Raw genomic sequence first — 26544 nt, forward strand, 5'->3', positions numbered from 1 at the left:
GTTAGTGTTTAGCAATGTAACGGTGAAGAGTTTTAATTATGTACAAAGAATGAAGTAAACAGAAACAGAGAAACCATTTAATTTGCTGTACCTGTTTGTCAATTAACACCGAGAATAAGCCACTTATTAATATCAACTTCTAATCAGTGTCTCATTGCAATTTTGTCTCATTTTTCAATAGCACTTTTGCAGTGACTATAGTCTCCCCTCTTTAAGGTACTTAACTACCATCTACTGGAAAATATTCCTCATAAATGGATAAATTGCACTGTGGGCAGCCTGGACAACCATGCATGCCAGCTTCCTAATATGAACAGTGATGAAACTGAGCCAAATAAGAGATTAATCAAGATAAGGAACTCAGAAAAGAACAGCTGGCATTTCAGAGACTGATGGTATAGCAAATGTAGTAGGTATGGAAATACTACATAGACAATATATTGATAGAAATTAGCTATTAAAATAATTACAATATAAAAACAGTAAACAGAAGTCAGGAAATAAAGAAAGGATAGCATGAATTATCTCTTATAGAGGAAAGTAAATAAAAACTCTCAAAACTTTAAGTATAGTCTTTTTTAAAAATCTCCCATCTATGGTAGCCCCTAAAGATGTGTAGAGTGATGTTTCAGCTTTAGTCAAGACAATGTCTGAGCCAATCTTTGTTCTTTATTTTAGCAAACTGATGCTCTGATTTCTGTGAACCCATCCATGAGAGATGGTTCCATACAGGTCTGCTGACAAAATTAGGTGTCTGAGAATGCAGGAGGGGCCATGGTATGCACCATGATGACAAACACACCCCACACATTCTCCTGGAAGACAGCTAGCTGGTTTTTCCTGGCTATGCTCCAGTCCAGCCACAAGCCTTTCCATTTGAAACTTCTGTATCACTATTAGCTCATTCCGTTCTTCCTTACAGCTTGTCCTGATGAGACGAGTTCAAAATATCTGCTTGTGATGTGGAGTTTATGAATAGATTCATGTAGCAGGAATTTTGACTTCTGGTTATATTTTTGGATCTCCCTCACAATTTATCCCCAACTTCTCTAATCCTTTCAATATTTCTGGTAAATGGAAATTGCTAATGTGCCAGAGACCGGCTACTTGCTCACTAAACCTCTTTTACTTTCTTCCCACACAGTTTGACTACATTTCCCAGCCTCCCTTGCAATAGAGTGTGGCCACATGACTGAGTTCTGGCCAATAGGATGAGGAGGAAGTGATGTAGCCCATAAAGTCTCTAGGCTATCTCACAGAGAGCCCTGAAGAGGACTGCAAGAGCCTGGCCCAGGAGCCTGCAAAGTTTTTCTTAAGGGGCCAGACAGTAAATATTTTAGGCTTGTGTCATACAGACCCTGTCACAACTCCTCAGTGCTACTGTTATAGGCCAAAAGCAGCCATGAATAACATACAAAGAAACAGTCATGGCTATAGTCCAATAAAATTATATTTACAAAAATGGGAGGCTGGCTCACAGTTCATAATAGTTTTTGATCCTTGCTCCAGAGGATGGCAGAGCCACAAGATGGAAGGAATCTGGGTTCCTGAATGGCTGCCTGGTGAGCACTCCCTCCCACCCATGAAAGCACTTACTCTAATTCAGCAATATAGAAACCTCGGGAGACACTATACTGAGTTTTCGAGCAGGGGGAAACCAAGTCTAAACATTCATTGCTCTCACTATTTGCTATTTCATGTGAAACACTTTGAGGCCTCAGTGATGCTGGTTTCTCCAATTCTTTACTCACCCGTCATAGTTTAAAAAAATACGAAGTCATTAAGGTTGCATCGGTTTTTAAATCTACCATTTATGATTGCATCAGGGATAATGAACTTAAAATTCACAGTCTTTTAAGATGCTGTTCTTACGAAAAGATATATAACTGGTCACATATGTGGGTATTTTTCTAAATAAGATGTGCAGTATTGCTTTATGCTTACTGGCTGCAATGGGCTGGCGCTGCCTGCCCCAGCTTTTCAAGTGCAGTTCCATTACTGAAATTGCTTACTGTCGCCAAGGATCAACAGGGTTGCTTGGCTGCAGATTCAGATCCATGGCAAATGAAAGATTCCACTCTTGATGCAATCTCTGCAAACTCTGGCACTGAAACTCAGATGTTAAGGATGCTTGAAATTGCTGGTCTATTCAAGTTTCAGTGGTTTGGAATCTCATCCTTTGTATTAATCCGCCTGGTGATTTTTTGGTGTTCTTGTCACCTTTATTTATAAATAAAGAGTTAAGAGCTGAAACAGTGCTTGGAGCATAGCAGGCATAGAATACATAAACATTTGCTGAATGAAGTTCTTTTAAACTTAGTGCATAACAATATATTATTAAATTAGCCCTACATTCAGAGTTATTAAACTTTTCGTGCCAAGTCTCCTATAACAACAACAACAAAACCAGTAAGAGAAACTGGCACATATTGGGGGGTAATTTTTAGTGGCTGACAGAGAGGGTCAGGTTGAATCAGGGAGCTTGACACCTGTCCTCATAGGATGTGATCTGGATTGCTTGAATAGACAGTCGACGATGTAAGAAACTTTTCTGATTATTGGTCAAAAATAACTCATGGCAATTACAAAAAATTAAGCTGGTTTAAAAATCAGACTAAAACATACCGATAAAGTTCTAAGTATGTTTGAAAATGAGACTAAAAATGTGTTTAAAATGTGGTTTAAAATGGACTAAAACATAAACTTCTAAATGTGACTTATAGGAATCACATTACCGAGAATAAAGTGGCCTTCTTGGACAAATGATTTTGAAAACTCTCCCTTTTTCAGTAGTGAATTTTTGGTGGTATAAACATCTTCCTGATGTAAGTGTGTAAGTTTTATGAAGCCCTTACCTTCCTAAAATATTACTCTTGTACTACAATCACCTATAGCTTCATGCTGCTCCATTTGGGGAACGAGGTAAGCCAATGGACTAAGTGGAATATTTTTAAAGGGGACTTAGACTTTACAGTGTTCATTTTTTTCTCTATTAGTTTTTTATTTATTTTGATAAAGCTACAAAAATAATCACCTCTTATGAAGTTACTCTCAAGTTTATCCATTACAGTAATTCTGTGGCAATATTAAGCCTTGATAAGGTAATAGCAAGATGAAGTGAAGTAAGCCATTTTCTGTTTTAAATATCAGGTAAAAGGGAATGTCCTGTATGTTCAATGCTGGCTACTTTTTTTCTTGAAGAAGGTTCAGTACATAATGGCATATCATGAAAGAATGATTGATATTTTATTTTAGTATTTGAATTCTTTTAATTTATGGGTATCATCTAAAAATTCTACTGTAGTGAAGGAATCAAGGAAGTCAGTTGAAAATGACTGATATAATATTTTTAAAAATTTTATGCATGAGACTGAGTTCTGCCTTTTCAGATAAGGAATAAGAGAAATCTCAAACAAAATTGTTTAAAGCTACATATCCAGTTATAAAATCTGACTGTTTAAGAGCAGCATCCTAAAAATGGAATGAGAGAGAGATTACTAATCCTGAACTATACTTTCACTCAGAGAAATACATCACCACTGGTCACCATTCAAAAATTATGTAATGCCTTCAAAGGCTCCCAAGGAAATCTAATCACCTTGAAGTTTGGAGAGAATAAATAACTGGATCAAAACACTTAAATAATAAAGAGAAACCATGAGTTAAATCTAGGCTCCTTTGGCTTTGCAGTCCAAGCTCATTTTGCCACACCAGACTGCTGAATTCATGCTTGACACAGCAGACACTGAAGTAATCTTCCCACCCAATTCATTTCCTCACCACCTGATACAGTGTTTTCTTTCTTAAAGTCACATATTAGCAGGCAACATAACTACTTTAAAAAGCAGCTGAGAAACTCAGCAAAGCACAGTGTGTATAGATAGGTGGAGGGTGGCTTCACTGCCCAGAATCGGCTTCTGAAGAGCACATTCTCATGTCCCAGGTGATCCAGCTTGAAGCCAATGTACCCTTATTTGTCTTGGGGTAAGTTACCAATGGGCTTCCTGTGGCAGGCAGAATAATGGACTCCCCAAAATGTTCACATCCTAATCCCTGAAAGCTGTGAATATATTACCTTACGTGGTAAAAGGGGCTTTGCATATGTGATGAAGTTAAGCATTTTGAGATGGTGACATTATTCTGGATTATCTGGGTGGGTCCAATATAATCACGTGAGTCCTTATAAGGGACACAGGAATGGCAGAGTCAGATCTGAAGATGCTTACAGTGCTGGATTTGAAGATGGAGGAAGGGGCCACGAGCCAAAGAATGCAGGTAACCTCCAGAAGCTGGAAAGGACAAGGAAACAGATTCTCCCCTAGGAACCACACAGCTCTGCTAACTCTTGATTTCAGCCTGGTGAGACTTCTGACCTTCACTGAAGTGAAAGTGTTAGTTGCTCAGCCATGTCTGGCTCTTTGTGACCACATGGACTGTAACCTGCCAGGCTCCTCTGTCCATAGAATTCTCCAGGCAAGAATACTGGAGTAGGTTGCCATTCCCTTCTCCAGGGGATCTTCCTGATCTAGGAATCAAATGCAGGTCTCCTGCACTGCAGAAAGATTCTTTACTGTCTGATCCACCAGGGAAGTCTGACCTCTAGTACTGTAAGGTAATAAATCTGTTGTTTTTAGCTACTAAGTACATGCTAATTTGTTACAGCCATCATAGGGATACTCCTTCAATTTCAAAAGTGTTTTTGTGTTCAGTAAATAAGGGGATAGAGTTCATAACTGGTCAAGCTTTGACCTTGAAAAGCTATGACACCATCAAGTTGAAAACTTCTCATGTGAATCTCTTCCTAGGTTTGGTTTTAGGGAATCTCTAAGGTCCAGCAGAGCTCATCTCTTGTAATTTGCAAGGACTGCTATGGATTTAGTGTTCTGGATTCCATAGTGTTGGTGTAATAAAGAAGAGAAACATGACCACTTCTCAAAAGTCTCGTAAAATTAGAGTCTGAAAGAGCTCTTTACCAGGTAGACAGCCTAATTCAGAATTAAGTCCTTTGCTTCCTGGAGATGTGGGGCTTTATTGCCCAGTCAGCACAAGAGGCAGAGAAGCTGCAGACAGTGGACTGGTGGGAGGGGAAGGGAATGGATTTTTTCCAAGGATGGAAAACAAGAAAAAAGCAAATAATCAATGTAGGGCAGGAGAGCTTCATTTAATTATTTAGTTCTGCCTGGGTAAGCAACATCTGTGAGCAAAAAGCCCTCCTCTCTCAACTGGTAGATATTTATAATCAGACAAGAGGTTGTTCAAAGACATCATGATGAGCTGAAAGAAGAAACTCTAACTGCAGACTGTAGTAAAACTAAATGAGATCCCAGAGGTCATGGGTTAATCGTCAGAACTGAAGAGTGAGTCCCCTCCACGGCAACCATCTCACATTCTTTTTTTTTTTTAATTGGAGGCTAATTACTTTACAATATTGTGGTGGTTTCTGCCATACAATGACACGAATCAGCCACGGGTGTACATGTGTTCCCCATCCTGAACCCCCCTACCACCCATCTCACATTCTCATCTCACTTCCTCCAGTGAGGGTAACTCCCAAGACAGTTTATTCCACTTTCAGATGACTAACTGTTAACAAGGTCTCTTCCTGTTTCACTATAATCTTATAACCTTCACCCTCTGGTCCTGGTGCCACTTGCTTGTAGCCACATACAGTAATTCTGAACAAGTGACTCTCAATTCTGGTCACACACCAGGATCAACTGTTGTTCAGTCACTCAGTCATGTCTAACTCTTTGTGACCCTATGGTCTGCAGCCCGCCAGGCTTTCCTGTCCTTCACTATCTCCCAGAGTTCGCTCAAACTCCTGTCCATGGAGTTGGTGATGTCATCCAACCATCTCAACTGGGGGGGGGTCTTAAAAAATCTAATGCCCAGGCTGCACTGCCAACTGCCAAAATATAGAATCAGTGAGTGGGATCCAAGCGTCGGTATTTAAAAAACTCTCCAGGTGATTCCAATGTGTAATCAAGGTTGAGGGGTACTACTTTAAGCTCTCTTCAACACTACACTCAGAGAAGGCAATGGCACCCACTCCGGCACTCTTGCCTGGAAAATCCCATGGACGAAGGGACATGGTAGGCCGCAGTCCATGGGGTCGCTAAGAGTCGGACATGACTGAGCGACTTCCCTTTCACTTTTCACTTTCATGCATTGGAGAAGGAAATGACAACCCACTCCAGTGTTCTTGTCTGGAGAATCCCAAGGACGGGGGAGCCTGGTGGGCTGCCGTCTATGGGGTCGCGCAGAGTCGGACACGACTGAGGCAACTTAGCAGCAGCAGCAGCAACACTACACTCTAAATAAAGACACCCTGAGCTGAAATGAATCTTCTCTTCCTTAGACTGTGACTTTCAATCATCTCCTTAGGGTAGATACTGTGAGGCAGCTGGCAGTCATCACTAAACCCTGGAGAGGAGTGGTATCCGAAACCACCTGGGAAGACTTGGTGGCTCAGAGGCCGCGGTGGGCTTGAATTGGTTCCTTTCGTGGTTTTGAAAGTATGTGTGTGTGTGTGTGCTAAGATGCTTCAGTTGTGTCTGACTCTTTGAGACCCTATGGACTGTAACCCAACAGGCTCCTCCGTCCATGGGATTCTCCAGGCAAGAATACTGGAGTGGGTTGTTATGCCCTCCTCCAGGGGATCTTCCCAACCCGGGGATGGAACCCACCTCTCTTAAGTCTTCTGCACTGGCAGGTGGGTTCTTTACCACTAGCACCACGTGGGAAGCCCCTTGAAAAGTATAACAGATAGATAAATTGGAATTCATCAATATTAAAAACTTTTGTGCTTCCAAGGACACTAACAAGAAAATGAAAAGATAACCACAGAGTGGAAGAAACATAAGCCCAGTAATTGTACTCCCGGGTGTTTATTTCAGAGAAATGAAAAGTTTGTTCACACAAGAAGTTGTACATGAGTGTTCAGGGCAGCTTTATATGTAATAGCCTCAAACAGAAAAAACCCAGAGTCTTTCACTGAGTCGGTGGTTAAATAAATTTTGGTATAACCATGCCATGGAATAGTACTCAGCAATAAAATAGAATGAGCTACTGATACAGATATCTGGATGAATCTTCAGATGATTATGCTGAAAAATTATGCTGTGAAAAGAGTCGATCCCCAAAGGTTACATACTGTATTATTCCATTTACATGCCATTCTCGAAGTGACAAATTTAGAGAAATGAAGAATAAATTAGTGGTTTCAAGGTGTTAATAAGATGAGTGAGCACTAAGTAGGTATGGTTATAAAAAGGCAATAAGGACACTTGGTAGGGATGGAAATGTTCTGTTGCTTAACTGGGTCAGTGTTAATAATATCCTGATACTATATCACAGTTTTGCAAGATGTTACCAATGAGTGAAACTAGATAAAGGGTAAATGGGAACTCTCGTATTATTTCTTAAAACTTGTAGATTCAAAATTGTGAATCTATAACTTTGTCTTGAAAGTTTGATTAAAAAGGAGTGAATTTTAAGAGAAAATGTTGAACCAATTGTGCCTTAAGGGAATTTATCTGTTAAACTGTAACCAAATACATGTGTATAGTGCAAAGCATTAAGAATTAAAAAACTTCTATGACTCCTCCAAATTGGTGAATCCAGGAATATCATTTTCAGATAATACAGGTTCCCTTCTGATGGCATGACGAGAGGTACTACACGACTTCCTCTTGCCCTGAGTTACTTCTCCTAAGTTAGCAGTAACATAAATGCCAAGTGGAGAAGATGGACGTTGAAGAATTAGAATTTACCTGGCTCATCAGCCTTCTCAGTTCCTGATGTCTGTTTATGTAGAGAGCCCCAGGTCTAAGCAAATGAGGTGAGGTGTGAGGAGTGACAGGCTCAAACAGGCACAAACACAGTTCAGGCACCCCTTTAGGTATTTGTTCTCACATTCAGAGAACATCAGCCTCACTGGCAGCAGACTCCCCCGGAAGACTGCCAGATGCTGATTCTGCGGCCCCGGGGCTGTGGACCCGGAATCTGCATTTCTAGCAGTTTCCCCTGGTGAAAGCAGACTTTCTGAGAGCTGCCATGAGGGACGCCGAGAGCTGAGCCGGATCTGGACTGCCCAAGAGCTGACCGCAGGCCTGCTTCGGTCATCTTCCTTTAAGGACGATGAAAGCGATTCTTCTAGTTCAAGAGTTGATAAAGAGGCTTACAGGAAGAAGTGCTGAGATTGGAACTCACGCTGAGGAATGTGGGTGCTTAGTTGTAGAGGAGAGAAGAAAAAAGGCAGCCACTGCGCTGTGCTGGTGAGATCCCGGCTTGGGGGGTGCTTGGGGGTGATTCTGAGGGAAAGGGGTCCTCCCAGCACTGTGGTGGGGAGCAGGAGGAGGAACATGCTGTGATTTTGCTTTTTACTCTTATGTGAGCCAGGGTGCACTCAGGACTTAGAGATTGCACGGTGCACAGAAAACGAATTACCAACAATGTATCAATGCTATCCAACAATACACAGTTTCTTGAAGCTGCCACTGTTGCCTCAAGGCTGGGCAGAAGGTTCCATGTAAAGCAGCGACTCAGCATTTTATCTCTATCTGCTGCCACGGCTGCTTTCTCCACCTCTCCTCTCCACCAGATCTGCTTCTGGTCCTCCCAGCTGCCAACCTTGTTGGTGACCTCCTTTCCACCTGTATCTGCTCTTCCTGGTCTGTTTCTTGGCTATGATTTGGCTTCAGTTCAGTTCAGTTCAGTCGCTCAGTCGTGTCCGACTCTTTGCGACCCCTTGAATCGCAGCACGCCAGGCCTCCCTGTCCATCACCAACTCCCGGAGTTCACTCAGACTCACACCCATCGAGTCCGTGATGCCATTCAGCCATCTCATCCTCTGTCGTCCCCTTCTCCTCCTGCCCCCAATCCCTCCCAGCATCAGAGTCTTTTCCAATGAGTCAACTCTTTGCATGAGGTGGCCAAAGTATTGGCTTAGCACGGTAATATTTCTGATGATTTGCTTCTGCTGTTTTGCCTCCGGACCTCTCAAGTATAAACTTGCTCCAGCTCAGCACCTAATTGAAGATGGCCTGCCAACTAAGATGCCCCCTCCGCTGGCCAACCCATGAGAAGACTATATTAACTACCCTGCCACTGATGCGGCACTTGGGTAGAAGTGGCCCTAGCAATGCCTCTCTCCTTCTGCCTCTCCTTTCCTTTTCCCTGTTCTAGTTTGGTCGTATGTGCTGGATGTCCCGTGCGTGCTTGCTAAGTCACTTCAGTCGTGTCCTAATCTTTTTGACCTGATGGACAGTAGCCCACCAGGCTCCTCTATCCATGGGATTCTTCAGGTACGAATACTGGAATAGGTTGCCATTTTCTTCCCCAGGGGATTTTCCCAACCCAGGGATCAAACCCAAGTTTCTTACGTCTCTTGCATTGGCAGGCAGGTTCTTTAAAACTAGCGCCACCTGGGAAGCCCTTGGATATCCCATACTTGTCCTTTTTCATACTTGTCATAATCCTCACTGACCAGTAATTGGACTAGTTAAGGAATGGCAAGTGGGTCTCTTCTCATATACCAATTCTAGTCAGTTGTTAATGAATCAGTTAGTATAGCATTTAAAAGACAGCATCTGATAGCCTAGCTCGGGAGACCATAACCAGTCAGTCATGCTTGTCTTGGTTGAGGATATGGGTAGAGTCTTACACTTGAAGAGACTGCCATCTTTGGACTAAATGATTTCTTCTTTCCTTTAGGGCTGATATATTAACTGCAACTGCTTCGTAGTATCTCTTTGCATTCCTTTACTGAAACCCTGGTCTTTTAATAAAGAAACTATTTTGAATGCATTAGCATTTTCCATTCATATTTACTATGAAAGTATATGCAAAATAGAAACTGCAGGAACTGTGTCTTTTCTCCAAAGAGAATACATTCCTCAGGTGCCTTTGGCAGAATCCATTTGGCAGTTATAGTTTGGGAACTGGATGTCTTCCAAGCTTTAGGTTGGAAAAGGGTGAACGATGTCAGAAAAACTGTCCCCCATTATTTGCAAGCCCTTCCCTCTATGGCTGTTTCTTATCTTTCATTATCAAATGTCATAGTTACTAGTCTCTCATAACAAAATGTTGCCTCTGTCTTATGTGAGTGAAAGTTGCTCAGTTGTGTCCAACTCTTTGCAACCCCATAGACTAGCCCAATAGGTTCCTCTGTCCGTGGAATTCTCTAGGCAAGAATATTGGAGTGGGTTGCCATTTCCTTCTCCAGGGGATCTTCCCAACCCAGGGATGGAATTCAGGTCTCCTGCATTGCAGGCAGCTTCCTTTCCATCTGAAACACTTGGAATGTGAACACCCAGGTCATGGGGGTCAGCACACAGAAGTGCAGTCCCTCTTGAAGCAAAACTGCAGAATTAGGGCAACTCCACTGCAGAGCATTCCTACCTATACGTGTTCTTTCCTACAGAGCATCATCTTCAGACAGGAGCACTGACTCAACTTACCTTGTAATGGAAGAGAAACAACCCGCAGAACAAGCTGTACAGATCTGCGGTGAGCAGGGAGAGGTTGACCGACGTGGCGCTGGTTTTCTTTATGACCACGGGCATGAAGCTGTAGAGACCAAACATGCAGGCGCTAAAGCCGACGTAGAGCAGTCCTGGAGGGAGAGGAAAGACAAGTGACATCATAGCCTCCTCCGGGGCCTCGGTGGAGCCACAGTGGGTGAAGGGAGGGGAACAGCACCCCCCCCCCCCGCCCCATTTCACTCTCACACAGGAGTTTTTCTTTCACTCTGTCAACAGATGTTTTTTATTGGGTAATACATAGCTAAAACATAAAATAAGAAGTGAAAACTTGCAATGTGGAACAAGATCTATATGCTTCTCACACACATCTGATGTTTCGCCTCTGCTGTGAAGGAGAGCGGCTACAATCAGAAATAGGGTCAAGGCTTCTGAATTCTATTTCTGGTTGTGCTGTAATTACTTTCTTGTACCCATGTCTTTTAAAACTTTTTCACTTCTTTTTGATTTGCAACATAGGAACAAAACTACTTGGCACCATGCATTGCTCACAACAATGAATAACTGCATAATCCTTAAAATGAAAGCGCTTACATGTCAGAGATGTGGACTAAGTCAGTACTGAACTAAAGTCCTAACTGTGATCTTGGATAGATCACTTCACATGAGCTGTCAGTTTCTTCCAGATTTCTGAATCCTGCTAAGCACTACTCCTGAAACCAGAGTCCTATTCCTCCATCACTTTTCCTAGCATATGTGGGCTCTCACACGTAGGCTCTGCTCTCTTATAAACAGGTGAATGCTTTGCAGGCCATCAAACAATTAAGTTTTGCAAAACAGAAAGATTTTTAAAATGCTCTTTTGCTACATGATTAGTCCCTCAAACTCTGAAATTCTCTAATTATAACTCAATACACAATTGTTAATACTAACCCCATAAGTACATAATTTTGTTCAGTCCAAAACAGAAGATTATGGCTAAATCTAGGGTTTGGTTCATCATTTCCTCGATGTTGATTCAACACAAATGCAGAAAAATTATGCTCATTTCTCTATAAAAGAATAAGGCAAAGAAAAAGCACAAGTGTTACAACTCAGTGGATCTTTGGGCATTTGTATATAATATTAAATAAAAGATCCAACCTATCCAAGGGAACCTTGATGACATGTCTGGCTTAGGCTGTAGGCAGATCACTTTCTTTGAATCCTGTGAATTTTGGAAGATTTCGCAGATACTGGACACCCAGTCCCTTTGACCATGAAGAACAGGGATCCCTCCAAAGAGAAATTTGGTTTTCCCATATGGAAAGTATTTAAGGTCATGAATTATTATTCTACATGTTTCTGATATTAAGTTTAAGGATAGCCATGTCATATCCATATAAAAATATTAAGTAAGCAAACTCAGTACAACAGCCCCCTCTAGTGTGGTGGAAATACCCTAAGAGGAAACTAGAATGATCACTTTTCCATTAAAAATTGTTCAGTAAATTATACAAGTCCTCTTGGGGAAATTCTGTCGCAGTCATGTCAGATGGCTTTTGACTCTCTGTCTGAAGCTTTAATTCCCTAAAATTGGTCAGTTTTCCTGTACTTGGGTTTCATGCTATTTATAATTCATTTTCCTTTTAAACAAGTTACTAAAAGGGCAGTATTAAATAACCTATGATTAATACATGAAAAGACATAAAAATTAATTCAATATTCCTGTAAGGAATCTGAGATGAACAGACTAGACTAGGGATAAGATACACCCTTAAATTAATCTCCTAAAAGTAATCAAACTTGATTAAACTATAGTCCAGGAACCAGCACTCACCCCCACCCCCTGCCCCACCACCACTTTTTCAAATTTAGATTATACATGACTGGGTTAGGAAGTTCAACAGTCCTACCCTCCCATCACCTGACCTAGTGTTGATATACTGTGAACTCTCACATGTGAGATCTGACGTTGTATATTCAATTATTCAACCATGTATTCAATGCGTACCTACTGTGTTCTAGGAACTCTGCTATGGGCTAGCATGCAATGGGAAAAAGGATAGACAAGAAAGTTAGAACTGATATTAGTGCTATGAAGCAAGAAAAGGGTTGCTTACGGGGAATTACAGGGGTACTGCTTTTGGAAAGGTGGAAGCAGCATTGACTTTAAATGCTGAAGGACTAGAAGGAGATGGCCAGGGGAAAAATAATTTAGGCAGGGAGACCTACAAAGGAAAAGACCCTAGTAGATTACAGGAGCTGCAAGAGGCCAGAATATCTGAGCAGGATGAACAGACTGAGGCAGTGATAAGAGAGGAGACTGGAAAATTAGGCAGGGGGTGGATTATGTGGGGCCTTGTAGGTCTTGGAAGGAAGTCGACATCTTATTCTAGTTGTAATGGGAAGCCATTGAGGAATTTGTAGCAGAAGGCTAACTTGTAGTCTGACCTACCTTTCTAAAAGATGGCTTTAGATATGCATGGAGAAGGGACTGAAGGAGAGAAGCTCAGAGGAAACCAGTGAAGAGTACAGGCTCTCAGTCCAGGCAAGAGATGCTGGTGGCTTTTGCTCGGAGTGGCAGTGGAGATGAAGGGCAGTGGCCAGTTTATGAAGGTTCAACATGCCCTGCTGGTAGACCGGATGTGTTGTGGTTGCTGTTTAGTTGCTAAGTTGTGTCTGGCTGTTTTGTGACCCCAAAGCCTGCCAGGCTCCTCTATCCATGGGACTTCCCAGAAAGAATACTGGCATGGGTTGCCGTTTCCTCCTCCAAGGGATCTTCCTGACTCAGAGATTGAACCCAAGTCTTCTGCATTGCATTGTATAGACTTGCAGGCAGACTCTTCACTGCTGAGCCACCGGGGTTGCCTAAAATCTTCCTACTCGATTTTACAACCTTTCAGAGTAGTTGTTCAGAACCATTTGTGTTCTCCCAAGACTTTCCTGGTGGTCCAGACTGGATGTATGTAGTGAGAAAAAGGACAGCATCAGAGATACCCATGGGTTCATGTCGTGGTGGTGGTTTGGTTGCTAAGTTGTATCCGACTCTTGTGACCCCATGGACTGTAGCTTGACAGGCTCCTCTGTCCATGGGATTCTCCAGGCAAGAATAACTGGAGTGGGTTGCCATTTCCTTCTGCAGGGGATCTTCTCGACCTGGGAATCGAACCTGGGTCTCCTGCATTGTAGGCAGATTCTTTACGAAGTGACCTACAATGGGTTCATGTGGATTCTGGCTAATTAGAAACTGACACTGAATTTTGACACCATTTACTGAGTTGCAGGGAACTGAGCAGGATGACCAGGTTTTCAGGGGAAATACAAAGCTCCATTTTGAACATGTTAAGTTTGAGATGCTTGTGCATCATCCAAAAAGATTTGTCTGGTAGGGAGTGGATTTATAATTGGTAGCTCAGAGAGAAGAGTGTGACTTTACAAGCAAACTCATGAGCCAAGGAGTGGAGGAAAACAGACAAACAGCAGAGTTCATTCTACTCACCAGGCTACCTTGAGATTCTCCAAGCTTAAATACTTAAACCTCCTAAACTTATTCTTTTAAAATGCAGAAATTAAATTTAGGGGGATGGGAATAAAATACAAACACCGTCACATTTACTCACTTTGCTGGGTCAACCAGCGTTCCTGGGCGTGGCTATCCAGTCAGCCAAATGAGCACAAGATTGACAGTGGGCATGTTGTGTTGCTGCAATTTGCTGATTTTTTGTTCTCAGATTAAAAATTAACTAGTTAATGGACATTAGAGATGCATCCAAAGGCCCAACTTGCTGTCCTTATGGGATTTTTCAAGCACTGAATTACTTTTGACTGATAAACACACGGTGGGTACAATAACTACATTTTCAGACAAAGTATATGTATGAGCATTTCTTTTTGGAAATGTTTTCTCTCTCGCTAAAGACAGGATTTGGTAATTCTTGTCCTCATATGCTAAAGAGATTTAAGCTAGAGAAACTGGGAAGAATACCATCAGCTAAGACTAAGTACTTGCTATGTGTCACATACGTTATGTACATTAATCTCCACAACAGTGTAACACCATTGCTATTGTTATTCTCTTTACACACGTGAGGAAATAGGCTCATTGAGTGTATCGGTTAATAAACACAATCCACAGCAGGTTCAACAGAGGAAATACAATATGGGGTACAAGTTATAAAGGAGTTTGAATGGGCACTGGGGAAAGATGGATGGTAAGACAACCCAGACATTAGCAATGGCAATAAATTATTCATATCCCTGGGGCCAGAGAGATCCAGGGAGGAGGCCATGTTATCAGAGGTCAGAAGTCAGGGAGGTCCAGCAAAGGTGTAATCAGAGGACACTCGGCCACTTCTAGAGATTTGACCTGAAACAGGGAGACACATCCTGGTTGCTTGTTTCCCCTCACCCTCCAGTCTCCTTCTACTGCCTCCCAGTGGCCAATCTGCTGCTGCTGCTGCTGCTAAGTCACTTCAGTGGTGTCTGACTCTGTGACCCCATAGACGGTAGCCCACCAGGCTCCCGCGTCCCTGGGATTCTCCAGGCAAGAACACTGGAGTGGGTTGCCATTTCCTTCTCCAATGCAGGAAAGTGAAAAGTGAAAGGGAAGACAGTCGTGTCCGACTCTCAGCGACCCCATGGACTGCAGCCCACCAGGCTCCTCCGTCTATGGGATTTTTCAGGCAAGAGTACTGGAGTGGGGTGCCATTGCCTTCTGCAAGTGGCCAATCTAGCTGAAGTCAATTAACATGCCAGCCTGGGAGGCACTGTTTGCGTGGGTCAGTCTCTGCAGTGCAGAGCAGAGTAAGGGTAAGAAACAAATCTGTGAGTAGACAGGCAAAAGACAAGCTTACAGAGGTCGAGTAGCTCACCTTCAGGTCACTCAGGCTGCCTGACTTTAAATTCTGAGTGCACACTACTAACCTATATTGCTTAATTATTATGAAGAGAAATAGGACTTGGATGAAGCATTCTATTTGACTGTAATGAGCATCTCATTTTATATGGGATATATACAGAATGCATTGTTATGTATGATATATCATGTGATATGGGATATATGTGTTTATTTGTAATGGATATTGTATATACACGTATATAGTATATGTCTGTGTTTGCTGCATATATTTTATCTCATCATTTTCTTTGGGATCCCACTGGTGTTCTATCACTTTCCTTTGACTAGACGAGATTTTTTAAAATATCATTTTTAATTCTTAAAAATAAAGGCGAGGTAAGATGATATCAGGACATATGTACTAAGGTGCCAGGCTGGGGGGCTGGCTCAGAGGGTGAAATTAGTCCCACCACAGGCAGTCATGAGCTCAGTGAAGCAACCTTAGTTCCCCAGCCTCCAGTTCAGCATCAGCAAAAAGAAAGGCCATACTATTCTTAATGATATTTAAGGTTTTTTCTGCTTTGTGGCCCCATTACTGCATCTTCAGGGAAAGGTCAAATCTCTTGTTCTGGCCTCCAGGACAAAATCAAAACCAAAGCAAACTTCGCCCATGGCAAGAAAAGTGAAGCCCCAGGGGCTTCCCTCGTAGCTCAGTCGGTAAAGAATCTGGCTGCAATGCAGGAATCTGCCTGCAGTGCAGGAGACCTGGGTTCAATTCTTGGGTCTGGAAGATCCCCTGGAGAAGGAAATGACAACCCACTCCAGTATTCTTGCCTGGAGAATCCCATGGACAGAGGAGTCGGGCAGGCTACAGTCCACGGGGTCACAAGAGTCAGACACGACTTAGCAACTAAACCACCACCAGCACCAGCACACCACAAATCAGTACTGGGTGACCCGTCTCTCATGTTCCCTTCCTTTGACAGTGGACTTGCACATCAGCTAACACTTGTCCTTCAACACAATGGCAAATGGGATAAAGGGAATGCTTAAGCTAATTCTTAGATTTCACATACGCCTGCTCCACTGGAGACCATGTTAGCTCTATAAGGTCCTACATTTCACTTGAGTTTCATGATTACATAACCAGCCCCAGGCTTTCTGTTCAGTAGAGTAAAATAAGGAAATAAAAACAAACAGCATCCAAGACTGTTATCTTCTTGCTTTTAATTACTCTTTGTATCTTGCAATTGGCCAATGTTATTAGAAAATATCAGAAGCTGTTAAAAAATGCTTTCCGAATCCAGAGAATATAAAACATATTTACTATCCCATTTGATCCACAGAACAAAAAATGTTTTTACTTTGGTAAAGTGGCAACCATAGGAGCTGTGCAAGAGACTGTGATGGGATCACTGGTTGGAGACAGAGTCTTGGATCTTGGTCTGTCAACTAAGGCACACTGATCAGAGCTTGGCACGCTAGGATGACTTCCTACGGCATGTGGGCAGGCCTTGATGGGAGGTCCATCCCCCTGGGTGTCTCGCTGCCTCCAGGGCCCATGAGTTGCAGTAGCCGCTATGCCATCGCCTGGCTTCCCAGAAAGAAACGTCAAAGCCAAGCCTGAACCCCGTGCCCTGCTTCCACTGTTTTCCCTTTTGTCTACATTTTTGTAAGTTGAGAGACAGCAAGACAAGCCCATCTCCTTGGCTTGCCATTCATGCATCCACTCATTTAAAAAAACACTTATTCATTAAACTTTGTGTGCCTAGAACTGAGCTAAGAACTAGAAGCTTGTAGTAGGTCAGGATGAGGTAGGAGGACAAAGATGACCCTTATCCACGCTTCAGAAAGAAAAGATGACTATTTGGTTCCTTTTCTAGACCATTTGAGACTCATTTCCAATCAGGAAAATTAAACAAATGGCTTTATAATGTGTTCCTTTTACACGGCCCTTCATCATCTTGGACCGCAGGGAATTGACATTTTCATGGCAATACGAGAGCTCAGTGTGCTCTGATGACACATTTAACTAACACTGAATTATAATAGAGCCTTGGTGGACATGCATATGACATCTGCATAATTGGAGGACAAATTATTTTTTATTAGTGCTACTACTATTAATATAAAATTAATTTATGCTCATGGACCTCTGCATGTGAAGTGTTACCAAGCACGGCTGACATTCTGGCTCTGAGACTTACAGAGGCCGTGAGGCTGTAACCTGCAGCTGGCTTCCCTTCTCAGCTGCCTTCCTCTCCTCCCTACAATCCCTTCTGTTTATTGACTTTCATTTAATTGTGTCATTTTACAGCAAAACTCGAGAGAAATTAAACGGCCGGACTGTGACAGACACAAGGGCTGGGGAGCCCTTGAAGTCACTAGAGAGAACCCCAGGGGAGTGGGGCATAGTTCTGAAGTGCCTGCTGTGTCTTCAGAGGGAATCTGTCAGCAGCAACTCAACCCTGGACGCTTCAGGGTCAGAGGCAGGTAAATGGTGCAGGGAGCTTTATGTCTCTGTTGTCCTTGTTCAGAGAAGCAGAATTTGACGGGAGCCATTCCCTTGTAGCTCAGTCGGTAAAGGATCTGCCTGTAATGCAGGAGACCTGAGTTGGTATTCCTGGGTCGGGAAGATTCCCTGGAGAAGGAAATGCCAACCCACTCCAGTATTCTTGCCTGGAGAATCCCCATGGACAGAGGAGCCTGGCGGGCTACAGTCCATGGGGTGGGAGAGTCAGACACGACTTAGCAACTAAACCACCACCACCATCACCGTTAGTTCTGTGAAAGCCCATGTAAGCTGGGGATGGCTCGAACAGTCTGCTTCGGAGTGGCGAACCACCTGTATTTTCACTTTCCATTTGCATTCATTGGGCACGCATTTTCCAAGCACCCCTCCATGCTCAGTGCTGGAACCCAAGTGTCTCGTTATAGACACTGAGGGGAGGTTTCAGAACTCCCTCCCTGGCATTTGAGGGTGGGAAATGTCAGTCCCTTCCAAGGCTTGCTAAGTGATCATTATCAGAGCATCACCTAAGATCTTAACTCTTTGTCCTAATTTTATTTTATTTTTTTATAAAAGAAAAGTGACTTTCGAAACAGGTGGCACATAGCTGCCCTGGATGACTGAAGGAGCTCAAAGCTGTCTGGTATTTTCCACTGAGTCCATTTGGAGATCAATTAACCATGTCTTTTGAGCAAACGCAACCTTCTGAAAAGGTTTTTATAGGTTCAGAATGCCCATCGCATTGTTTCCTTTTGTGCCTCTTTGTTCAGTTCAGTTCTTTTCCCCTTTAGGAAAGTGTCACTTTCTAATGATCACATCAGTTTTCTGTTTCTCAGCTAGAGCAAACTGCTGTCATTTGCGTCTCACCAGCACCTCGGGGCATTTTTCTTTCTGGTCTTTAACCTAAAAACACACGTCTGTGTCTACACTAATGGCATCTTGACGATGATAACGGGCTCAGTTAAGAAGCATTATGAATCATACAGTTCAGTTTCCTCTAGTGGGTGAGAGTCCCCAGATTGACAAGGGTGGTTTCATTTTCTCTTGTCCCCCTGCAGTCTAAGTCCTTTCCGGGTCGGTGCCTCACCACCACTCCAGTCACTCTCCAAAGGTTATTTTCCTGGTGTACTAAAAACAGCATCTCAGGCGAGCAAACCCCTTACCTATTTGCCAGTCCCAGGGCACCTTCAACAGCTCCTTGTGCTCCATTATGGCTCTGTGGATTGAAAGAAAGCAGAGCTGATGAGCAACGCGGCCTTCTTTTGTCGTCATTGTTGTTCACTAACCAGATTTACACAAATCGTGAAGCAATCAATTGAATTCCAAAAATAACTCTGGATCACACAGAGGCTAATTTCATTAGGTAGCTCAGCCCAAGACTGGTTCCCGCAGACCCACCACCATCCTTCTCAGCCAGTCTGCCTCCTAGCTTTCACTTCTCGCTCAGATGCTTTCTCAAAAGTACATGGTGAGGTTTGAAAATCTCTGGGCTTGCAGGTTTAATCAGTTTTCCGATTGAGCACTCTCCAGGGCCGTGTTTCTCAAACTTAAATGTACAAAAATACCACCTGGAAAGGGTGTTAAAAAAAGTTTCCTGGGAACTTCCCCGGGGGTCCAGTGGTTAAGAATCTGCCTTGTAATGCAAGGGATGCAAGTTCGATCCCTGGCCAGGGAATTAAGATCCCACATGCAACTGAGCCTGTGCACCACAAGGAAGACCCAAAGCAGCGAAAATTAAAATAAATAATAAGCCCCCCAAAATGTCTGAAAAAAAAAAAAAAACAGTTTCCTGGACCCCACCCCTCCAGAGGCTGACTCAGTAGATCAGAGTAGGGCCCATGGATGTGCATTTCTGACAAGTTCCCACGTGGTGCTAGTACTGCTGGCCAGAGAATTACACTCTGAGAACCACTGTTCTGAAAGAGGACCAGGAGGGGAGGTGGGCCCCCCACCTGTGTCACTTTGGTTTCACTGTGCCCTTAACGCAACCCATTGGCCAAACACACTCATACGCCTCTTCCATGAGTTGACAGCAGTGTCTCTGAAGGGCTCCATCAGTTTTCAGTCTATAACTGAAGCAAATGAGTGCTAGATCTCTGAAGATACTTTTTTTTTGGATTCAAGAATAATAATGCATAAAATGAGCCATCCATCTACAAAATATTGGTTACGAACAGTTGAACTAGGCAATTTCTTTTCCTCTTATGAAGCTGAAGTGCCAAATGTAGAAACTTTAAAATGCCATCACGTTTTCAAAATGAATCCCAAATAAATCTGTCTTAGAGAGTCTTCCCATCTCCTGGCCCTGTTTGCTGTGGAGTCCCCCACCTGTATTTCAGGACACTGAAATTTGGAGAATTCTTGAAAAGAACCTATTTGCAAAATGGATTGAGAGTGATGCCAAAAAAGCCTCCTTAAATACTTTCAGACACAGATGCAATGACAAAGAACATGCTTGTAGAAAGTGATGTGGTGAAAATCAGAATTACTTGCTTTGCAGATAGGATTTGCTGAAATTAGACAGGAAGATATACTATGCTTCTTTATCTCTTACATGAAGCTAAAATACAAGGCCTTTATTGATGAAAAATTAGGCTTTGCTTGACACTCATTCCATAGCAATTTCTGAGCCCTAGTCAGTGATGACATATACTCCAAGGCCAGAATTACTGAAAGCTCATTGTTTCTGACTTTTTGATCTCAGTGAATGCCTGAGTTCTATCTTGACCCATTTAAGGAAAACGGAAACACTATGTTTCTAAGAGATGAATTTTTGTTGTTGCTGCTGTTTTTTTCTTGGCTGAGCCACGAGGCTTGAGGGATCTTAATTCCCCAACCAGAGATTGAACACCGGCCATGGCAGGAATAGCCCTAACTACTGGACTGCCAGGAAATTCCCTAAGAAATGAATTTCAAATGTGGTTCACTCGTGCAAACCCACGAGCAATAAAAGGAAAATCATACAAGGACAAATTTAAACTCTAAGTTTTCCAGTTGTGGTTACTAGTAAAAGACTAGTATACTAGTTGTCACTAGTAAACAGAATGCTGCTTTTTGGAAGTGCATCAAATCATGGCATTTACACTTAGTTTTCCTATTTCTCTACTAATAAAACCTCATTGGCTGGTTTAGGAGAATCAATGTACTTTTAATGCTTTCTTATAAATTATTTTCAAAGTCCATTACATAAATTCACTAAAAATTCATTTAGTTTGGAAGAAACTTACTAATAAAGATACTGAGTTTTCAGATTTCATGTGGGAGGTTGGTGACAGGTTTCTAGCTCTGATTTTTACAAAATAAAGTGAGCAGCCATAACCTAAGTGAAAAACATTTAAAAAATAAGCTCTAAGAGTGTCAACTGCCTGAATTTCTTGTTACTTTTTACTCACAACTGAATTCCACTGAAAAATGCCCCGAAGAGTCCAATCATTCCCAGGAATTCCACTCGGCTCAGAGTTCGGATGATGTATTCTTCCCAGACGTTAGAGATACCATACAGTGTGGCTCCTCCTAAGACCAGGAGGTCCCCCACCAGCTTATTTTCCCCTAGGAATAGAAGAAGAAAAAGGAAGCTTTATTAAACCCTAAGAAGAATTCGGCCCCAGCAAAATCAGCTTCCTGTGCTTATTCTGAGGCTTCCCTGGTGGCTCAGACTGTAAAGAATCTGCCTGCAGTGAAGGAGGCCTGGGTTTGATCCCAGGGTTGAGAGGATCCCCTGGAGAAGGAAATAGCTACCCACTCCAATATTCTTGCCTGGAGAATTTATGGACAGAGGAGACTGGCTGTCTCAAAGAGTCACACACAACTGAGGAACTAACACACACGATTAGTCTATTCTGACATTTTTCTAGAAGTTCTGTATTTTGCCTACTGAATTAAGTCAAGTCTGTTTACGTGTGCTTCAGATATGTTGTGATGTAAAAAGGTTGCTATGTCTACCCAATAAGAAGTCTTCCCCAGCTAAGAAAGGGACTAGTTTCTTCTGGATTGTACTGTCTCGGAAGAGTCCCATGTCTTCTGTCCGTGGGTTGAAAAGTTCATAGTTTGAAATGGACTATGGGTTGAAATTTTCAACTCCCCTAAAGTAAGCAACAGAAGAGTGAAAATACATGTAATTCATTATCACATCAATATTTTTCTTCTTTCATAAAAAGTATCTATTTGTTCTAAATTCAATTTTAGCTGGTTTTGGTTTATGTCCAATCTCTCATAAATTATGTACCCAACTATTTCCTATAATTAGGCCAACTCTTTCTACTCCAGGAAGTGTGAAGTCAGGGAAGGAGAGTGGGAATCAGCAGCCGGAGGCCTCATAGGAAGCTTGTACCCAAATGGTCCCCAACTCTGACCTGTATACTTGGCTCATGGGCGCTCTGTAGACGTGAAGTTCTGGGGCAGAAGAGGTGCAAGCTGGGGAGGGGACTCTGTCCACTGAGATTCTAAGGGAGAGACTCACCCTAGAGTAGCCTTACATTCCCAGCTTAGCTGGAACAATCTAAAACTACAGAACCAGATTATCTCCGTATAGTTGGGAGCACTGCCCACGCTCCACAAAGAGGTTTCACATAAAATAATCTGGGCGGGGTTTGGGGAGAGATCTCAGGCCTCTGTGCTCCGGGGATATTTACTCCAGTTAGTGTCACTTTTTCTAAGACAAGTTCCGCTCCTAGTAAGGATCAGAGAGAGAGAAGATCGCCTGAAAGGCAGAGAGCTTGCTGGGGTCACTCTCAAGGGAACGGAGCTGAGAGTCTGGATCAGCAAGGGCTGGTAGCCCTCACTGGGTTCCTGGAGAGCAGATGACCCATTACGTGATGAGGTTCCAGGAACCTCAGGGCTGTGTCCTGGGTGTGTCTTCTTGGGAAATTAATGTTGCTGTTACAGAGTAACCCAACTAATCTCTTTTTTAAATTTAATTTTTTTTAAACATCCAAAACATTTTGTATTGGGGTAGAGCTGATTAACAATGTTGTGATAGATGTGGTGTGTATATATATATATACATATACACACATACATATACACACAATGGAGTATTACTCAGCCATTAAAAAGAATGAAATAAGGCCATTTGCAGCAACACTGATGGACCTAGAGACTGTCTACTGACTGGAGTAAGTCAGACAGAGGAGAAATATCATATGACATCCCTTATATGTGGAATCTAAAAATAAATGATACACATGAACTTACAAAACTGAATAACCTTTTTTATGTGTCAGCTAGAAAATCATGACAGAACTCATAATTTTAAGGAGTTCATTTGAGGAATAACTGGTAAAATAAAAAGCATACATTACTAAGATTATAAAATTATAATGAACATGATTCAGTCACTTTTCAATAAGGAGTCATTTCAGAATCTTGTGGTGACATGGGGCCATTATGAATCTCAATTATTGTTGTATTAGTGAAGTGTGGAAATGCTGCTTGGTAGAATTCTTGGTTAATGAAATTAATTTTATATGAATGAATTCAGGAAAGTTAAATTATAATGAAATATTTTAATAGAAATTAGAGAAACATCAGTCCAGTTTTTAAAAGTCTTAAAACAAGGCTGCACTGTTTCAATGAATAGTCCCACCAATCTTTTTCAAACTCCACATTTGTTTCATTATGGTCTATTCTGTTAAGCCTTTGACCATGTGGCATCTACTCCCCAGTACTTTGAGCTTTTCAGTCATAATTTTTGTTAACAATGATACAATGATGTGTAACTGCAAGTTCAGAAGTATTTCCTAAGTTATGGGGGACAAAATGATTAAATCCTATCTATTAATATTTTACCAGTAAATGTATTTATCAGTTTTTAAATCATTTGACAGTAGATACTTACACATAGAGCATGTGTGAAATTTTAGATGATTAAATATAATTGAACTAACTAGGACATGATTTTATCTAACCATATCATAAATGAAGTGTTTGATATAATACAATTTGTAGTTAACTGGAAATTACAACATGTCCTATTAATGCAATAGATATTTAACGTGGTTGAGTCAGTTTTTCTGAATGTTCACAGGGAAAATTATATGTAGCAAATGTGTCATTTATGGGGGAAACCACAATGAGTGATAATGTTTTGCAGATTTGGGGTAAACAGACACATTTGAAATTATGAGAAGTCCATTAAAGCCCATGCCTTCTTTGTCTCCTCTGAATTTCACACTCTTGTACCTGTGTGAGTTTGAGTAAGCTCCGGGAGTTGATGATGGACAGGGAAGCCTGGCATACTGCAGTCCATGGGGACGTAAAGAGTCGGACACGACTGAGTGACTGAACTGAACTGAACGGTACCTGTGTGTGGCCCTCACTGAATTCTGCTTCACGTCTGTTATTTGTTACCTTGCATGTCTTCCCTTCTCCCTGTTTTCTTCCATAATATGGTTGAAGGGTCTACTGTGACTTACTTGGTTTTATATTCTGTGTGGTTCCTAGCACAGATTCTGGCGCATTGTAAGTTCTCAATAAATGCTTGAATGAGTTGAGCTGACAGAAAAGGTCTTTCTTTTTCCACCCCATGGTAAAGACGTTGAGTGGCGACATCTTTCAGTTCAGGTAGACATGGATTCTAATTGCATCTCTATCACTTAATACTTGTTGAACATGGGCAAGCTATAGAGTCTTTCTGACTTGAGTTTCCTTATTTGAAAATGAGGTTATGGTGAGGATACCGTAAAATAATGTTGATAAGATTTTAAAATGCAAAATAATGTAAAATGCCTAGTATGGCATCTGGTACTTATTAAGTGTTCACTAAATGGTGGTTAAAAAGAGTGTATCAGTCATTCTCTTTGAATAACCACCTGTCAGTTTGGATTGGCTGTTTCTCATTTTGGATTGCTTCTTAGTTCTAAACAACCTACTCATACTTGCTTTGCAAGAATGGGTTTTCCTTATTAAAAGTTTTCATTAAGTACTAGGAACACTATTTTTGGAAGGATACTTGGGTCTGTGTAGTAGAGAGAGAAGAGGGAATGTTATTTAAAATCACTACTTACCATTAGTTCAAGAATGAGTGGTGAATTACAGATAGCATCACTGTCACAACGGATATGAATTTGAGCAAACTCCAGGAGACAGTGGAGGACAGAAGAGCCTGGCGTGCTGCAGTCCATGGGGCGGCAAACAGCTGGATATGACTTAGCGACTGAACAACAACATCGTATTCTAGAGTGTTGAAAGACTACTAAGAAATTTAGGAAAATGAAGCCATCTCACTGAACATTTTTGAGTTTTAAATGGAACCAACTGCTTTGTTTCTCTGAGACTCACTTGGCTTTAGCACAGAAAGTCCTACATCTGGGAAACACCTCTATTCTGGACAACCTGGGGCAGACATTCATTCTAATTTACTACAATTGAACAATAGTACAATTGAACAATTTTTTACAAGAGTCACAATTATGGAAAAATAAGTATTAAGTGGGGTAGCAGAAAGATTTCACATCCTACAACACAATTTTGTAGTGGTGTGCCCTTACACCAGTTTCTTATCTTCCCTGAGTCATGGTTTCTTTAACTGCAGCAGTGAGAATAAAAATACTTTCTTTGCCTAATTAGGAGGATAAAATAAGATGATGTATAGGAAAGTACTTGGCACCAATAAAACTATCACCTTCTAAAATTATGATTAATTATCTAATTCCTTGAAAATATTTTTTCTCTTGAAATAAATATAAAGTTATATTTGGTAATAAAGAAAAGTGTCATTACGTTATCTAACATCTTTGATAAGTGAACTATAAGATGCAATATAAATGTATTGTGATAGGAGATATTTTGAAGAGTAAGAAATACATTTTATGACAAGGATCAATTTTAATTGAGTTTTAATCTTAAATCTATTATTTTTCTAACCTTCCCTTTTATTATATATTCATACGTTTTCCAAGGAAAGTAGAAATATCATGGAGAAACCTCTTTGCCCTTATTACCAAATCATTTTTACACCCTCCAACACCTATCACTTTCTAAGAGCCACTTTCTCGCATGTCTTCCCCGCAGGCGTCAGTAAATGCAGAGCTGATCTCTTAGAGGAGGCTTGTGAGGCTAGAAGAAGGTGGCAAAGAATGAATGCACACTAGGCCCCCTGAGGTTCACTGACAAACTTGGGAAAGACATCTCCTTTGAGGTCAGCCTGGAGGCACCTGTAGTAGGTGATCAGTTCTTCCCAAGACAAGCATAGAACTGGAATGTGTTTTTGTTTCTGTCCCACTTTGTAGACCATTCCACAGGCTCCAAGGCAGTCTCCATGGCCAATATCAAGAGTTCTTGAGGACTGATCTACTGTATAGCACATAGACCTCTGCTCAGGGTTATGTGTCAGCCTGATGGGAGGGGAGTTTGGGGGAGAATGGATATATGTTTTATGTATGGCTGAGTCCCTTTGCTATTACAACATTGTTCATTGGTTATATCCCAATACAAAACTGAAGGTTTAAAAAATAAAAAGGTAACAGATCAAGTCAAGAAAAAAAAGTCCTTGAGGACAGAATTTTAAAAATCCCAAGCTAAGGAGAACCATGGACTAGCAATATAAAAAGGACTAAGTCAGTCATTCTCTTTTTCTGCAAAAAGCTATTGATAGAGTGACGACAATTTATATCGAGTTGAATGCCTGATCCAAGTTCTGGTGAGGGCTTGAAGGATTTTACAAAAGTTCTAGCCCTGGCTAATTAATGCAATGTAACCAGTTCTTACAGTTAGGGTAGCCAATGGAACATTTGTGA

General features: G+C 41.7%; 1 protein-coding gene across 1 annotated transcript in view; it reads right to left on the reverse strand.

The window, feature by feature from the left end:
- The window catches only part of SLC35F1 (solute carrier family 35 member F1), a 159627-nt gene that overhangs the window by 25067 nt on the left and 108016 nt on the right, over positions 1-26544 (reverse strand). The window contains exons 4-6 of the mRNA XM_040238418.1: positions 21202-21358; positions 18973-19025; positions 10461-10615 (exon numbers count right to left, since the gene is read on the reverse strand). Of these exons, the coding sequence (XP_040094352.1) occupies positions 10461-10615; positions 18973-19025; positions 21202-21358 (365 nt within the window). The remainder of the gene's footprint in view (positions 1-10460; positions 10616-18972; positions 19026-21201; positions 21359-26544) is intronic.

This window comes from Oryx dammah, unplaced genomic scaffold, assembly GCF_014754425.2.
Source record: "Oryx dammah isolate SB20612 unplaced genomic scaffold, SCBI_Odam_1.1 HiC_scaffold_4, whole genome shotgun sequence".
Lineage (NCBI taxonomy): Eukaryota > Metazoa > Chordata > Mammalia > Artiodactyla > Bovidae > Oryx > Oryx dammah.